Genomic DNA, 18,852 nt, shown 5'->3' on the forward strand with positions numbered 1-18,852 from the left:
TCCTGTGGAACCAGCTCTCAGCCTGGGTTCAGGAGGCAGACACTCTCTGTACTTTTAAGGCTAGACTTAAAACCTTCCTCTTTGACAAAGCATATAGTTAGGGCTGGCTTCAGGCAACCCTGAACCATCCCTTAGTTAGTTATGCTGCTATAGGCCTAGACTGCCCGAGGACCATCGGTGCACTGAGCTCCCCTACCCCCCCCCCCCCCCCCCCTTCTCTCCCACCTCATGTATATTCCACCATTGAATGTTACTAACCTTGTGCTCTCTCTCTCCCCTAGTTTGTGCTCTCTCCCTCCCTCTCTCTCTCTCTCTCTCTCTCTGTACCTTCTGCAGGTGTCCCTGGTCCTGGAGCTGTTTATCGCTGATGTGCAGTTACTGGCCCCACCAACTTGCAGTGTCTATTTGTTGTTTATTGTTGCTGTTCTTTTCTCTCTGCTCTATCCACTCACCCCAACCGGTCGAGGCAGATGGCCGCCCAAACTGAGCCCGGTTCTGCTGGAGGTTTTTTTCTTCCGTTAAAGGGAGTTTTTTCCTCTCCACTGTCGCCAAGTGCTTGCTCATAAGGGAATTGTTGGGTTTTTAGTTTTAGTTTTTGTAAAGTGCCTTGAGATGATTTGTATTGTGATTTGGCGCTATACAAATAAAAAATTGAGGAGTAGAGGGAGATGCAGCGTAAAGTGAAGGTAGAGGTGGCAAAGGCCAAACAAATGGCGTATGAGGATTTGTATGATAGGTTGGACACTAAGGAGGGAAAGGTGGATTTGTACAGGTTGCCGAGGCAGAGAGACAGAGATGGGAAGGATGTGCAGGTTAGGGTGATTAAGGACAGGGATGGAAATGTGTTGACAGGTGCCACAAGTGTGATAGGAAGATGGAAGAAATACTTTGAAGAGTTGATGAATGAGGAAAATGTTAGAGAGCACAGAGTAGAAGTGGTGACTGTTGTGGAGCAGGAAGTAGCAAAGATCAGTGACAATGAGGTGAGGAAGGCCTTGAAGAGGATGAAGAGTGGAAAGGCAGTTGGTCCTGACAACATACCTGTGGAAGTATGGAAGTGTTTAGGAGAGGTGGCAGTACAGTTTTTGACTGGGCTACTTAACAGGATCTTGGAGAGTGAGAGGATGCCTAAGGAATGGAAGAGAAGTGTACTGGTGCCCATCTTTAAGAACAAGGGAGACGTGCAGAGTTGTGGAACCTACAGAGGAATAAAGCTGATGAGTAATACAATGAAGTTATGGGTAAAGAGTAGTGGAGGCTAGGCTGAGGTCAGAAGTGAGCATTTGTGAGCAGCAGTATGGTTTCATGCCAAGAAAGAGAACCACAGATGCAATATTTGCTTTGAAAATGCTGATGGAGAAGTACAGAGAAGGCCAGAAGGAGCTGCATTGTGTCTTTGTAGATTTGGAAAAAGCATGACAGGGTGCCGAGAGAGGAGCTGTGGTTTTGTATGAGGAAGTCTGGAGTGGCAGAGAAGTATGTTCGAGTGGTGCAGGACATGTATGAGAGCTGTAAGACAGTGGTGAGGTGTGCTGTAGGGGTGACAGAGGAGTTCAAGGTGGAGGTGGGACTGCACCAAGGATCGGCTTTGAGCCCCTTCTTGTTTGCTGTGGTGATGGACCAAAGAGGACGTTCTTGGATGTAGGAGGACATGAGGATAGTTGGTGTGTGTGTGGAGGATACAGAGGATAGGGTTGAATGGAGGCAGATGATTCGTTGTGGCGACTCCTGAAGGAAGCAGCCAAAAGGAAAAGAAACAGAAGTATAAATCGTTTAAAGTATAGTTTAAATAGTTGCTGTGTAATGAAAACTATCTCCTTATTTTCAAATAGTAAGAATTATTGTGTTACACACTAATCTTCTGTTTTAGGCAATGCCAGTATTGTATTCATTTAAACGGTGTATAGTGAGTATCTTGGGCTCGAACAGAATGCATGACAGCTTATAGTACATGTAGTTGGTGTAACTGTTATGGAAATGACTGCATTTGTGAGAAGTAGATCTTAGGTGCATGTTAAAATATAGTTATTATAATGCTGTTTACACAATGGTTTATGTGGTCACAAAATGTGACAGCAAAATCCAAAAAGTTGAGAGTATTAGAGTAAAAGAATATTTGGTTGGTTGTGAGTGTCTGCAGCTTGTTGGTTCATAAATCAAAATGTCATAAAGCTGTATCTTTAAACAAGATCAGTGGAGTGCTGCCAGTGTCCAGCTGTGTGTTACTTGTCAGAAAACATTATGCTGTCATTCCATTTGTTTACATGCACACAAGAAGCTGGTTAGGGAGACACAGTCTATTAACCTATTAATGTAAAATTCATGTGCACATACAGCAGTGAAGATTTCTGTCCTTCTTCTTACCTTATTTGGAAAGACCTGCTTATGACCTACTTATTTTATAGGCATATAAAATGACCTAATAGGTTGTTTCTTTTGTGTCAGAACTTTAGCACTGAGCACGTGAGAAGATAGAGTGTAATGACAGCACACAGTTTTTCCTATCTGAATTTAAAAATACTCAAATACTGAAATGTGAAAATAACATATTAATAATGTCACATATTTGGGCAGACTTTGAATTAATTTATTTTTAAAACAAGATTTCATTACTGTTTGTATACCTATCTCCTTTAATCCCTTTACTATGTTGTAACAGAGAAAATATAGTCTTAAGAATGCTAATGCTATTTAGCAAAAACCTCATTATTAAAAACCCGGTTGCCATACCTTGGTTACAGAAACCTGAATCTTCTTTTACATGACACTGGGCAAATCTGCAGTGATCTAAAAGCATATAAACACCCTGAATGGCAATGACCCACGCCTGACCCCTGCTCAGGTTGCCTTTTTGCTAGAAGGGAAGTATCTATCTCCCTAGAACATGTACAGAAGTAATTAATTCCACTGAGGAGGACTTTGAACCATTTATAAGATTGTTTACCACACAAAGCTCAATCCCTCAATATTACTGCTCTCTTTTTGTAATGGCAAGTTGGCCGTACGCTGAACTAGGAACTCTAGGCTTATTCAATAGTTCGTTATTGAATACAGAACCTTCCTTTCATCTTATAGCATATTAATCACTTTTGCTGTAGAACAGTGGCAGGTCAATCCAATAAAACACAACTGGTGATGAATTTTCACACCTTTTTCCACATTCTGTCAAATAAAGCTTTTGAAAATAGTGGAGCTGAAAGATATTTTGTGTTTTGCTTAGGGAAAAGTCCCCACACAGCAGTGTAAAATAATAAAGAACAGACTAAAACTACCTATACAGCAAGGCAGTCCCCAGCGACTGCTTCTCGCTCAGCTCTCACGGATTGTTTACTTGATGAAATATACTGGAGGAATTACAGCACCGCAAGCTGTCCACATGCATTGTTCCAAGGTTGTTCACAAAGACTTCATTATGACTGTGCAGAGATTTACACAGATTTGAAAGCTTGTTAATGAATTTGTATTCTTGCCACTTTATGATAGAAGTAAACCTGACAATAAATGCTCTCCCGCACAATGTGGACCTGCTGCTAGGCGATAAGAAATGCCAAAACCACTCATTGTACTTGGCTTTGTTTTCTGTCCACAGGAAAACATGGGACATCCGGGGGACACAGGGACACTGACACAGCTGGGGCCCGTGGGTCCTTGATTGCTGACACAAAGCACTATCGCTGCTCTTCTCTTCTCAATCATTGGACAGCGAAGATGTCCGTTAGCGATGGGCGGGACTCAGAGTCTCATGAGGACAAGGCTGTGGCTGATAATTGGGCATGGGCCTTGGTGGCAACAAAGCAACGCGCTTTTGTAATGAGATTAATGATGCTGTGTTAGGTCTTGTTTCACCAAGGAGAGGATTATCTACTAACAGCCCTCCTAAGGTGAAGGAAAGGACAATTACTCAGGCACAGATTCATCGGGTCTATTCCTTATTCAGGCTGAGCTCGAAATAATGTTTCAGAGGTGGGTCAGGCCTCATTCCCACAGAAAAAAAGGCAATTAAAGGCAATTTACTCCAAAAACTCAGCAATCAGCATTAAGGAAGTCAAAGTCAATTGTTTTCAACCTGAGTGTTGCAGAGTGAGTGGTGCTGCAAAGATCAGAGCGACTCCTGATCAAACACCTTAGAGTGAATTATTTTATGTGACTGACCAGAATGAGTATGATTCGTTTGCTTAGTCAGAGATGAGTCCTAAATTAATTATCTTGAGCTCTGCTCTCTCTGAACACAGGAAAAAATTCATTACATGATGTTTGCCCATGTGAGGTGTTTGCTTAAATGAAGGACCACTCCTGTTTGTAAAAGGGCATTTTCAGGACTACATGCTCATATAGGAAATCCAGTGCATGGGAGGTGAAATTCACACATAGTTTCACACATTATTTCAGCCCTGAACATATGAAGTGCTAGTTTCTATTCCACTCATCTCATCTCGTTCACATAATATACTTTTTCACAGCAGATGATCAGTCCTTCTAAAAGCTAACCTTCCAGTAGAGTTTTCTACCCGTCTTCTTTATTTTTTTTTTGCTACTTAGCAGCTAAACAAATGCTGTTCACAGTTTTTTTTTCTTTCTGAAATTAGCTACCCGCTGCTTCTAAAAAACAAGTTTCATTTAAGTGGAGTTTGCAAACCAAAAAAAGAAGCTAAAAGATGCTAAATGACTCCACATAGCTTCAACTTCTCTGGATTTGTCACTGTAAACCAAATATGTATGTAGGCATTTGAGCCACTGTTGGTAAGTAATAAAAATATAGGTAAGTGCAGCTTTAAATTCATATAATAATAAGTTTGTTGGCATTCAAGAACTACAACTCCCTTGAGGCTGTGCGCACACTGAGAACCACTTGTACTGTACAGTGTTATAAATAGGCTGAAAATCACTGTTGCAGTCACACACAGACAAATGTTCCTTTATTGTGTATTTATGGACAGTTTGCACATTTATGATTTATCATTAGCAACAAAGATGATTCATCAACTGTAATAAAACCTCTCAGAGTTGTATTATTTGGGAAACAAATGAACATGAATAAATAATGATGTGAAAAAATCCAGTTGCAGTTTTTTTTCTTCCTTTCAGTGACTGAACTTGCTGTATACATTATAAATCAATTCATCTAGCAAAAACATATGCATAACATTATAAAATATGGAGTTTCTCTTTAAGTCCAGTGTCTTCAAAAGCATCCTAAAGAAAAAAAAAAAATCTTTTGAAACCAGTAGTGAAATGCCACTATAATACATATTCAAGAAATAGCATGAGGTTCTTCTCTAATAAAAACTGACATCAACCATCTAGAGGAAATCCTACCGAGGTGCACAAGAAAAAGACATTCTCTTGATGGCACGGGGGGGGTATAAATTAGGGCTGATTATATACTTTTGGGAGCATTTATTTCTAAACTTTGTACTTACATGTTCCTCTTCACCTCTTCTTCAATGCTGAGGCAAGCACTGTAATCATATTTAATCAGAAGTAACACTTTATTTTACAGTCTGCGTAGCTTATGTGTACTATATTCCCAGCAATCACAATAAAAATGTGTTCAGGTATGTACTCTGGGGTACAGAATTATTGCACTTATTAGGATTAGTGCTGATGTTAGATCCCAAAAGTAAGATTCTCTAAATTAAACAAGCTTCTGTACCATTTTGCTAAGTGCAGAGAAAATAAGAGGGCCTACAGGTGTAATCGTGTTCAGAATGTTCTAGGTTTGGCAGTCATGAGCTGTTTTATGATAAATTGTTATAACAACTAATGGGCCACACTTGGTGCTTAGTGGGACACTGGCAGGAGGTCACTGTAAACCAGGTTTTGTTTGATGTCCAAACTGATTTCTGTAGACATATACAGTTTGTACTGGTTTTCACTGATATTTTTCATAAAACCATGTGACTGATTTTCTATTTAGTTATTTTAATACATAAATCTGCTTATCTAATCCTCTGTTGCTTTAACAACGGACAATGTAGTAGAAGCTAGAGTTAGCGTCTATCGTAGCTGTCACTTAACATTAATAGCAGCTGCTTTGCTTAAATAAGCTACTGAGCAAGCAAACAAAGCAAAAACCAAATGTTAACTGATGTTAATTTTTATCACCATACATTAAAATACATCAATACATGTGGCATCTTCTACCTGCTTAAAACATTAAGCTGCATTCAGTTTTTATTTCTGTTTAAAAGTAAGTTGGAATAAGCATGTAACCTGATAGTATGTATTTTAAAAATACATTTGAAACAGACTCTGAAACTGTTTCAAATATAGTTGTATATATTAGAAAATCAAATAAAGTAATCTTAACTGCTGTTTTTCTGGAGCTTTCAGCCCCATGTCATTTTCTTCACCGGCAAACTGTATGGCAGTAAATGGACCATTAGTTAAAATTCATTTATCAAACTACCATTACCAAGTTTAAGAAGAAACTTTCACACTCCGAACTTAAAATAGGTTTGCAGTACTTGAAGTGCATTTAAAATATATTTCTTCTAGATTTAAACCTGATTTTAAATTAATTTAAAATAACAGGTATATACTTGAAATCGGAGTTATAACAGGAAATCCTAAATACACTGAAAATGCATCAAATGCAGTGTTTATAACAATATTTAAAATGACCTAAATGGTTTTTTGGATACCTAAACATATATTACATGTAATTTAAATTTATATTCTTCACAGTTTACTGTCACAGTGAAGAACATTTGAAACGAAATGTCATGAATGAGCTACTGACCTATAACACTACTGAATTGTTAGATATCACTGTTTCTTTTTGGGGTGTGTATTGCGTTCATTATATGTAAACAGTTAATTGATTAAAGGACCAACATAGTGGCTCCAGATCTGAACTGCAAAGCCTCTACAACAAAGAGAGATTGTAGAATAAAGTGCACTGTAACTGAATCATACAGATCTTCCAAGTACAGAAGTTGTGCGGCACGCAGCTTCGAACTGGGCAGAGGGCTCCAGGTTTCTCCTGGGGTCATTCATCAAGGTTGGACGGGGGAGAAATGTGCCTCTTGTTGGTATTAATAGCCTGTGGTGAAATAGGTCTTCTCTGGAGACAATCTGGTATCTCGGATGAGCCCTGTCTCACGTCTTTCCACTTCTTCTGACTTGAGCCTCATTCTGGGCCTCATTAAGATCAAGCACTTACTGCTGGAGATTGTCAGCAGAACATCTGAAAACAACCCTCAGCCCCATCCCCTCCCTCCGCATCACTCCATCCACTGCTGCTATTTCCCAGTTCAGTAAATCATAATACACTCTGTTATAGTCATGACTGATAAATTATCTCCTCTTTCTAGACAATAAAATGAAAACCATTTGTGGTAATTAAGGCAGTCTCTCCATTTAGAAATGATACATTTAAACTCAGAAAATGTAGTCGAATAGGAAAAAAATTAAAGGTTGCACTTGTCCCAAGGAAGTACTGTTTACTTGCTCCGTAGTTAAAACCTTCCGCTTTTTGTTCTCTAGTCTCTTGAAGAAAAATGTCTTGCAAAGTCTTCATCCATCCATTTATCGGATCACCTTGTTGCCCATGGAGTCCCTCTAGACCTTATAGAAGCCTCAGTTTCTCAATTTCAGCAGGAAGAAGCCTCAGCGTGCAGTTATACGTGCACCGATGGCACACTCTTGTTGAGGACCTGCGCCCTCATCAGTTGGACGCTGGTCATGATCTTCTTCTGGTGGCCCATGAGCGTCACCCCGAGCCTTTGGATGTCCCTGCATGCCACAGATACAAACACACAAAAAGCTTTGGTGATCCATGATCATTAATCAGCCTCAATGCAGTTTCAGACCCGTAGTATGTGGAAGACAGAATAACTGGATTTATTTCAATTAGAACAGCATAATGCATATATCCACAGCATTAATGCCTATGTTCTTGATCTTTCAATCAGTGACACTTTCTGGGGCCTTTTTGTTGTTTGTTGTTTTATTAAGTCTTTACTGGCCAGCTAGACAAGTAGAGAAGCCCGGGCAGGAACTGATCCTTGGCACACTGTGATTATTTGCTGTGCATTCTAATCACTGGGTCACCTCTCCCACACCGACACAGTATAATCCATTTTTAAAGTGAAACACATAGCTAAAGGAAGTGTTCAGTTTTGTTAAAAAAATACAAGGTAAACATAATTGTGAATGCCATCCCTGTTGAAAACAAAAAAATATGACATGGTGCTGTTGTTACTTGCTAAGCCATTTGCAGTATAAGTAACCCCCCAACCTCCAACCTAATCCCTAAATATTTTTTACTGACATACTGTCATTTTGTTGTTATGTTGTTTACTCTTATTTGTGACAATTTCATTTAATTGGGTATAAACTACATCATCTGGATCTTCGGCCAAAAATGATCCAGATCACCCTTCAAATCACACAACTCCCTGTGCTGCAATAGTATAAAAGTCATTGATTTTTTATTATAGTAGAGATGTGGCCATGTAATGTTATGATAGTTGTGAAAGATGTGCTTGAAGGCTGAACGAAACAGCAATAATCCTTAAATTCCTAAGCCCGGCCTCTGATGTAAAAGTGCTGTAGGAGGGTTTATTATGTTTGCGACTGAGCTCAGTGGAAGACGCTCATTAGAAAGAACTGTGGAGGCGGTAAGTAATGAAGGAAATGACTGGGGCACAAACAAGTGATCAAATTGACTTTTCTACCTATTTGCTGACTGGAGCTAAAACTTACTTCATTGCAGGTTTTAAACCACATACATCAGCTGATAGAGGCCAGTAACTAACAGCTCGCCATCAACTCTGAGCTGTCACATTCTCCATTACAGTCAGTAGCCTACATACCCTTGGTTCATGCCTATGACGTGGCCCAGTGTGTGGTACCCCCCTGCTGCAAAATGATCCTTGTAGCGGCCCATCTTTATGGTGTCCAGCCACTCATCTACTGAGTTACAGCTGCTGAAGTCAGGCATAGCTCTCTCCATCAGTGGAGGACTGTTTAAACTGTGGCACACAGACAGAGATGGCCATAGGTAGACAGAGAGAGAGAGGAAGATGAATGGGAAGAAAAAAAGATTAGTTGGAGGGAGTCTGAAAACAAGAAGAGTCAAACAGGGAGCAAGAGGGAGAGCGACTTGGAGAAAGGGGGCTTTGAAACGCGCTAGTAACCGAGGCAGAAAATCAATAGCAGTTAAAATGATAGAGAAGAGGTGGTGGCTGTGGTTGCAGGATGGCTGCTTTGGGTAGATTAATACAGGGAAAAATCCTCAATGCTCCTCCTACTCCTCTGGCTTTTCCTCTACCTACCGCTTTTCTTACACACATACACACACTGACACTCAGTGCCATGCATCACTGACTCTCTAGAACCTGGGATCTGAACTGAGCAATTTACACAGGTCCAGCTTCAGTCTGGGTGTCCTCTCAAACCTGCTCCCACGTTGACTGCGGATCAATGTCAATATCACAGCGAGGCATTTACTTAACGCACAGCGCGTCTATCAGAGATGAGCTTATTGGAAAACGAACACGACCGCATGCTTCATCTGCCAGAGAACTTTGAGGGAAACTTCAGGCTGCAACTTTATCCCACCGCGCTCATGTTTGATAGCAGCGGGATGACATTGGATTTGCTCTCCCTCCCACACTAGGACAGTTTCTTAGCAGCCGAACAGTCTGTCACTATATATTGTCCAGGAGATCATCTTCTCAGTGCCTCATAGTCAGTGTCTTGCTTTGATTTGCAGCTTAATCTTCTAATAACATGAACCAATATTTGATTAAATAACCATATGGCCAAATTAAATCAAAAGACTACTTGGCATGTGACATAGTGCAGCCATGTAGCATTGCTGCAAATATGGATCTATTCAGCAATCCACCCACCTGCAGAGCGTGTCCATAGATTTCAGGTTCTCTGGGTTGCGGATTAGCTTGTCAAGAACAGTGACTATCTGGCAAAAGCGTGGTCTCTCGTTGCGATCCTTCTGCCAGCAGTCCAGCATGAGTGTGTGTAGAGCAGCAGGGCAGCCCATAGGAGCAGGCAGCCTGTAACCCTCTTCCACAGATTTGATCACCTGCATATGCACACCAAAACATAGGCTACAGTGTCTGCTATGAAATTACAGGTTAGTTATAGCAAACAAACACTACTTACATCTCTGTTGGTGAGGTTCCAGTATGGACGCTCTCCGTAGGACATCACCTCCCACATGACCACACCATAGCTCCACACGTCACTGGAGGACGAGAATTTCCGGTAGGCAATGGCCTCTGGGGCCGTCCAGCGGATTGGGATTTTCCCACCCTGTCAGGAACATAAAGGATTTCATCCAGGATGTATCACACTTGCTAGGAAAACAAATTCTATGAAAACACTAAAAGCAACAGTAAATGTATCACAACAACATGTACAGTGCATTCAGAAAGTATTCAGACCCCCTTTACTTTTTTCAATTTTGTTATGTTGCAGCCTGATACTACAGTTGTTTAAATTCTTTTTTTTCTCATTAATCTACACTCAGTACCACATAAAGACAAAATGAAAAGAATTCTAGGAATGTCACAATGGCACAAAAGAGGCTACAAACTAAAGAGAACCAGTATGTAATCAGGACAGGACAGGACAGGGCAGGACAGGAATAGCCTTGAAAATGTTAGCAAGTATGTGAACTATTTTCATTATTCTTGATAAAAAAAAATAGACATTTAATTAGGCTGACAAATGGACACATAAATTCTTAAACAAACAATGCACTCACCGTGGGTTATTTTAAACATTTGAAGGTTATTCTGAAAGTGTATACCATTATAGATTCTTAATGTCCTGATAAACATTTCAAACCAGTAACATGACCTAGTGTAATTCACTACCTTTAACTTATGATCTCAGTATTTTAATTTTTTTCAAAGTTGTCACTTTGATTCCAAACAATAAGCAGATTTATTGGCTTGACTTAAAGTGCCAGGCAGTATTGTGATCTATATTTATCATCAGTCATTATCAACTATCAATTCAGCATGTGATGTAATGACATCTGTAATATCATAATATACCATCCTTTCCCCCTTCAGAATGTCTCTGATGCTGCATGTAATCACCTTGCTTTCTGCAATCTGATGGCTGTGCTTTAACAGACTGTAACAGACAAGTGTGTCAAATGCTGATTTCCATCTGTGCTGTGAACTGATAGCATCATAAGTTGGAAAGAGCTGTCGTTGCTTTTTTTTTTTGGTTAAGACTTAATATATTTGTTCCCATCAGGCTGCGGCTTTAATATTGGACTGCTCTCTACCGAGGCACAAGACGACTTTACTTTGCTCTCATTTTCGCATGGCCTTGATTGTATTTGTATTGCTTTGTACTGTTGCATTTTTCTCAACTCTTATGTTTGTCTTGGTGCTACTTTTCTGGCTATAGCTCAGTGGGTATACAAAATATATTTTTACTTGTAAGTTTATTTCATGGAATATGAATATATGTATTTGCTCAGACAAAAGGATCTGATGACTGTGATGACATCCAGCCTACAGAAAGCTCAACGTTTATTTTTAGGATTTTATTCTTCATTCTTTTTGGTATCTTTTATTTATCACTTCATTGTGAAGATTTTGTGGGTTTTGAAGTTCAAAGTTCTCTATGCTCTAGTGCAGCCTTAAACTCCACTGAGTTTATATACTACTGTGACTCTCAACCTGTGAAAACAGTTGCTTTATGTTGCATCGGAGGAACTTTGTAAAGACTAGGGTTGGTGCATCTCTACCCCTAATTCTTGACACTAAGCCCATCACATTAGTTCGACCAACACTGGCTCAGATGCTCCTGTTGGCCAAACTTAAACAAATGTCAACATTAAGGCCCTTGCTCTTACTCAACGCTTCCTGCATGCTTGAGAATAAATGTGTTTATATGTGAAAACAGCAATAAGCATTTACTGTGAAAACACGAGTCAGTCGATTTGTGGTGGATTTAAATTTTTTTTAGATAGTTTTGGACCTTAGGGTTTTATACGTTCATCAGGTTGACAGAAGTGAGTGACCAAATAGAGTAAAAAAAAAAAAAAAAACAGTTTGAAGATGAAAATATTATGCAATTAATGTTATTAAAGGTGCACACCATCAGTTTTGCATTTTCTTAGTTGGGGTACTAACTTTGAAGCAGCAGAGATCGAGATTTGCTCAATTTTAGTTCCTCATGATTATCCCCTCATTTCATATACATCAATTTGTCTCAGACCTTGAGCCCAGACAGAGGTAAACCTTACGATTTCATCAGCGCTATTTTCTAAACTTTAAGAAAATGCTGACGTGAGCCACAAAAACAATGCACAACTGTTTCAGCAGAGATATTTTAAATATTGGAAATTGAATTACATGTAGAAAAGGTGGTGGAGTGTCTCTTTAAATATGGGAAGAGATCACAGCCATCGGATACATATACATATAGATACATAATCATAATTATGAATAGAATCAATCAGGCTTTTGTATATAGATAAATATATATATATATATATATATATATATATATACACATATATATAAATATATCTGAATTTCTGAATGTGTCTGAATGTGTGTGTGTTGCTGCATTAATGCTTGCCTCAATGTGAAAACTCACACTGGTGGTGTATGCAGCGTCAGGGTCATCCTCCAGTACTCGGGACAGGCCGAAGTCAGAGACCTTACACACCAGGTTGCTGTTGACCAGGATGTTGCGGGCTGCTAGGTCTCTGTGGATGTAGCCCAGGTCAGACAGGTAGGTCATACCGGCCGCAATGCCACGCAGCAACCCCACCAGCTGGATGATGGTGAATTGGCCGTCATGTCTCTTCAGGAAGGCAAAAAAGACAAAGAATAAACAGTCAAGAAGTGGTAAGGAGAAAATCAAGATAGAGGAGAGCGGAAAGATAAAACATGACAGGGGTTTGCTTTAAGGTAGTAATATTCTGTATTTTACTATAAGCAAGTAGTGGAGCAGGTTGACATGGTCAATGAAATACAATGTTAAATCAACCTGCAGCGTAACTTATTACATTTGATGCCCCAAACCGCTTGTGCCTCATAATGTTCTCTTGGAAACTATCCCTGAATATGCAGGAAGTAATGTGATGTGAAGCAGAGAAGAGGGAGATTTTTACATCATCACATACGTTGAAGAATGCCATTCTCCTTAATGTGCTGAGAAAACCCTCTGAGGCTCAAACAACCCTCCGGAAATCTCCACGATCGTTAGAACTGATGGACTAAGCTTAAACTAAAGCTCTCTTTAAAGTTGCTGAGGATTTGTGACACTGTTTTCACTGGAAATGAACGATGACTGGTGACAGGTGTATGGCTGAACAGACAAAGAAAAGATCAGGTCATCACTCATTTGCTGATGAGCTACAAAAAGGACACAAAGTATTGTCGACGCATTAATTAAAACTCCTTCTTCGTAAATACTCAACTGAAAGCCTTAATACCAACCCGGAGGAAGGAGTCCAGAGAGCCATTCTCCATGTACTCTGTGATGATCATCACGGGTTTGCCTGGAGAAACAAAGATATACAGGATAGCAGCACTGAATACCACAGCATTAGGATGCACAACATCAACTTATTTTGATGCTTACATGCTTTTCCTGTCTTAGTTACGTCCTGGCTCTAAGGATTGCAAGAGTTTATCCTATTATGTGATGGTGACATAATCACTGGCTGGATTATGTTTAAAAGCAACTTTTCTTTAATAAATGAGTGAATGATGTATCTCATTTATTAAGAGCTGTGGAGTTGCCAGGAGGTGGTTGGGGCAGATGCAGTCAGTCATACTAAGTGCATGAATGTCACACCAGAGAGCAGGGTTTGATTTGCTGTCTGTGGTAGGGGAGGGCGGATCGATCCAAATATCGATATTATCGATAACAGAGTTGATATTGATCAATAATAGATTGATGGAATCGATACTTTACTTTCAGTTTTTCATTCAGTGCATTGCTCCTGTTTCATCAAAGAGCAGACACAAAAAGCACAAAAGCTCCTTTTACATCTTGCATCAGTAGAAAAAACAAGCTTGCCCATATCTCATTTCAAGGAGAAAACATTCATTACATTAATTTAAAAAAAACAAAGCTTCTTATTTGCCCAATAAAATCTGTCCTGGAGTTTAACATGCACATCATAAAATAATTATTATCATTTAGTGGTCATGAAAAACTGTTCAGATAATATTAATATTAATAATATTGATGATGGATTTACCAAATAAATCGTGACACAACACTGATCGAGCCTACATGAAAGCACATAAGCCTGTTTTATTAGTAAAAAGTATCAGTATCAGTATATTAGTATTGTATTTACTTGGTATTGATTTGATACCAAATTTTGCAGTATTGCACACCTCTTGTTTGTGGTTCAGGCAACAAAGTTTTTGGGTTAAAGTTTGTAAAAAGTTTTACTAATATCTAAATAAAGATGTTGCATCTGAAGCCATTGGGCCAATATCTTGCACTAACCCGGGTAGTAAATGAATACATTCTCTGTGAAAGTTCAGTATCAACATGCAGTATTTGTGACTGTAAAATATGTAATTAACAACATATCTCATTACATTAATACATAGCTTAATCTGGTTGCAGTGTATTTGCTGTTGTAAATTAGTTGTATACAGTATAAACATAAGTATAGTGAGTGAGATGACATTTTGACATGAAATTCATGTTCCCCAGAGGATGAATGACCTGATTTATTTAGCACCACTATGAGCTTGATATTTATGGTTTTGTGTGAACTGTCTCAATAAATGGATGGAATGAATTGATTGTCATTAAATGTGTTGACACTGTCTAATGCTTTGGTTTGTGACCAATTACCTGCAAAACTAATGGTATGTCCATTAACCAATGTTTAGATCTAATTATTATGCTAGGTAGTAAAATCAAAGCACCGTTATGCCACCATACATCCTCACAGAGCCACTAGCATCTGTAGATTCTCTGTCAAACAAGTGTCTTGATCTTGATGAACAAAAAGCTACCCTGTGAATACTTATCGTGAATACTTACTAATACTTATAGGATAATTTTACAGGAAAAAGTGGTGTAATGTACTTATTACAAAATATAACCACTCAAGAAGAGATTACTCTTACTCCTTATCCTCATAGAATAATTCAGAAAAATTGTGGATTACTTTAAGAGGACACTGAAGGACAACAGTGAGCTTTATATTAGTATCTATAATCTAAAAGTCTACACATAGCTGAACCTTATATAATATATGGCATCACTCTGCTCTTAGTTATTATGCCAGGCCCGAGATTGGCCATATAGCCATATACAGTATTTTCTTGACAGGCATGAAAGACGTATTGATCCAACTATTGGCAAGAACATGTATTCATAAAATGTGGAAATCTTGCCTGTTATAACTATTGCTTTACAGCCTTAAAAAGTGCTTCACACTGATATTTTAGTGGCAGCGTACTCTGGGTTACCACTCCCTCCAGACGGATGACATTGGGGTGGTCAAATTGGGCCATGATGGACGCCTCAGCCAAAAAGTCCCTCTTCTGTTTCTCTGTGTATCCTGCCTTCAGCGTCTTCAGAGCTACTGGGATGTCTCTTTTCCCTGGGAGTCTCATGCGACCGTAACACACTTCTCCAAACTCCCCTACAACACAAGAGCAGATAAGATTAGATAAGAGAAATACATTACTTACAGGCTGCTTGTCTACATATATGTGCAAATTTAAGTATGACAGCTGTTATTTGCCTTATGCAATTTTATATGACGTATTTCACTTTATGTCTGCAGAAGTCATACATAGTACACTGTCCTGTGGAGCTGACAGAGTTAGTATTCCCGGCCCGTCTAAGGGAGCTTTGACTGACAGGCCCACGCAACGCTCTGATTCCGCTCTGCCATCCTCCTCTCTGCTGCACACCACAGCCTTTACACCCGCCAATGATTTTAAGTTAGCTCAGCCACTGATTCTCACTGTCTGTATGTGTGTGTTTGTGTGTGTGTGTGTATGTGTGTGTGTGTGCGCACAGGTTCATGGTTTTACCTGAACCAATGATTTTCTCTATTTTGATCCTGGAAGCTTCAATTTCTCGGGCAAACTCGTGGACTGCCTGGCAGGGGTCCTCGTATGTGTGTGGGTCAATATAGAACCTCGCGTCGGGGAATGACACTAAGATAAACAACATTAGCATTTGGTCACATATCGGAGAATGAGAGCAACATCACATCTGAGCCCCTGTCATTGGTGTGTGGAGGAAAGACTTGATGAAAGGGTAGAAATGACTGGGAGAGAGAGGCAGACAGAGAGAGCGGGAGAATAAACAGCATGCAGGGAATAAGGCCTATGTGCTCCTGTAATCACACCAAGCGTGAGGAAAATTGTTTGCTCTAAGAAGGAACTTTATTACATGGGGATGAAAATGTGGCCTCTTCAAGGAACGCAATCTAATCTATTATTGGTAATAATTGAGGAATGGGCCAAACATACCATGACCGTTCTGGTAATGCATCTTCTCCTCATCAGAGTCCTGGAAAGCTTTGCTGTAGCCACAGTGTCTATACAAACCACACACATACACACAAAGGCAGTCATACAAACACACACACACACACACACATGCACACACATAAACATACAGCGGGATGAATACAGGACAATAGTCAAACATTTTACTATCAAACTCTAACCATGTTTGTAATGAATTATTAATTTCAACAGAGCTTTTCATCACTTAGTGATGCTTAGTTACCAGTTGCCCCTTTTGCCATGTAATTACGTTTTCTACTGGCAACAAGGTGAAGAAGGAACAAGGTCAGATAACATTCATTAAACTAAGGGGTCATTCAAAATACCAAAGAGACACAAAAAAGTCATGCAGTTAACATTCTTTTTTTAGCCCAGGACTTGAGATGTTCATGTCATGCAATTCCAATAAATTGGAGGTGAATTTGGAATTATCTTAAACTGTTAAAATGTATAAGAGATTTTTTCTCACTTCAATCCATTCAAGTTATTTAGTCATGATGCTTCCTTTTTATTGGAATTAACCCTTATTCATTGGCTGTGCTTCCATGTTTTCAACTAAAAATTATTTTCATGTTAGGCACAAAGGACATTCAGATGAAAAAGAGAAAAGCATTTCCCTTTCAATACCTCTTTCAAACATACAGACTCAGAATTTACAGCCTGACTCTTTGTCCTCGTGGGTCTGTAGCCTTTGGGCATGTTTTGCATTGTGCAAGTAATTCACATATTCAGCTCCAGTGAGGAATATATTCCCTGACATTTCCACTACACACTGATGTGTGATGAGGAGATTTATTCCTGCTGCTTTGTAATTTAAGTACAGAAAAACTTATGATTTTACAGTATGTCGCAAGTGTATATTACAACAGTGATGAACAAGCTTGCACAACTGATTGGCGTTGTGGTTCTGTATGCAGTCAAATCATTCCCTGTACTAGCATTATTTGCTATGGGCAATGTTGGCTATTTGAAACTCTGGTGTGACGGGCGGTTCACACATACAGACTCAAGCCCTGGGAGAGTGATAGGCTGCTATTCATTGTGAATGGGAGCCTGCCGTTGCAACCCACTGAGCTGCAGAGATTTAAAAGGCACTCAGGTTTCAGAAAAACTCTACTTCATGAAAATGTCCTCTAATGCAATGCACACAACAACCAGGTGAGAGACAGTCATACGTGTTTCAACACAACATTTTGTGTACAACAAAAAATGAGCATTTTCTTTCTGTGTACTACACTCTGTCAGAGATGTCTAGTCGGAGCAAAGTATGTTAATTACATGCTCAATTTGACACATGCACATCTTGGTAAAGGGCCAGAGACTGCCGACTACTTTGTATCTGTATAGTGCCTGTGAACATGGCATGAAGCTTGCTGCCACTGAAACTACAAACTAGCTGTCTTTGAAAACAGCAGTCACTAACTATTTCTTTAGAATAGCAAACTAGAGGCTAATATAATATAGTGAGGAGGAATCAGAATGAGCAGTCAGACTTCTCCATATGTGGGTATTTTTCTTAGTGTTGACGGCCAATGTTTGAGCCCTTATGCACAAATGTGGTCATTTAAGTGTCTGCAGTAACGACTGCAATTGCAGTTTATCTAATACTTTAAAGTGATGCAGTTGTTAGTCATTTTCAAATTCATTTCTAAAGGCACATTTTATTGCTGCTTCTATGCAATCTGCCAAGACTGGTGAGACGTCCATAGAGACAGTCCTTATAAAAACTGTCTTACTCAAACTAGTGACTCGTCCCAGCTGCCACAGATGGACTAAATCCTGCAGCTTGTCAGAAGAGCTGCTAAAAGCAAATTCAGCAAGATTTTGGCAAAATGTCTCCAAAAGTGATAAGGGTTAGATGATAAGATGAGATAAAGCAATTAAAAGCAGTCTCCATCCTAGTGTGCTAGCATAGACTATACTAAGTGAGAGCAGGGCACCAAAGTACTAGGTGTTATTGTAAGACTTGATTATAATCTTATTTAGTCAGTGCAGCAAAACCATTTGAGGTGACTGACCATCACCCATGTGCAGTGCTGTCAATTTTTCTTTTTTCATTCATTTAGCATTCAGGTTTAGCATCTGATAACAATAAAATCAAATTGTTTTGTGTCATCTGGGTGTTTTCATTTAAAAAAAAAAACATTTAAATTCTAAACTTCACCAATAAAAAGACTTTTTTTGATCATCCATATTAGTGGCATTAGATATACCAGACTTTGAAGACATGACAACATGATTTTTCCTAGATAACTTTAAACTCTCCAACTTTTTACTATAGAGTAGAGATGAAATGAAAGACTTAATATGCATTGAATTATTAATTAATTAAGTGCAATGAATACTT

General features: G+C 39.2%; 1 protein-coding gene across 1 annotated transcript in view; it reads right to left on the reverse strand.

Moving 5' to 3' along the window:
- Window positions 1-7,622: 7,622 nt before the first annotated feature.
- epha8 (eph receptor A8) overlaps window positions 7,623-18,852 on the reverse strand; it is a 99,796-nt gene continuing 88,566 nt past the window's right edge. The window contains exons 12-20 of the mRNA XM_026306166.1: window positions 16,467-16,534; window positions 16,023-16,148; window positions 15,440-15,625; window positions 13,443-13,504; window positions 12,577-12,804; window positions 10,132-10,281; window positions 9,861-10,051; window positions 8,820-8,978; window positions 7,623-7,737 (exon numbers count right to left, since the gene is read on the reverse strand). Of these exons, the coding sequence (XP_026161951.1) occupies window positions 7,623-7,737; window positions 8,820-8,978; window positions 9,861-10,051; window positions 10,132-10,281; window positions 12,577-12,804; window positions 13,443-13,504; window positions 15,440-15,625; window positions 16,023-16,148; window positions 16,467-16,534 (1,285 nt within the window). The remainder of the gene's footprint in view (window positions 7,738-8,819; window positions 8,979-9,860; window positions 10,052-10,131; window positions 10,282-12,576; window positions 12,805-13,442; window positions 13,505-15,439; window positions 15,626-16,022; window positions 16,149-16,466; window positions 16,535-18,852) is intronic.

The sequence above is a fragment of the Mastacembelus armatus genome, chromosome 5 (genome assembly GCF_900324485.2).
Source record: "Mastacembelus armatus chromosome 5, fMasArm1.2, whole genome shotgun sequence".
Lineage (NCBI taxonomy): Eukaryota > Metazoa > Chordata > Actinopteri > Synbranchiformes > Mastacembelidae > Mastacembelus > Mastacembelus armatus.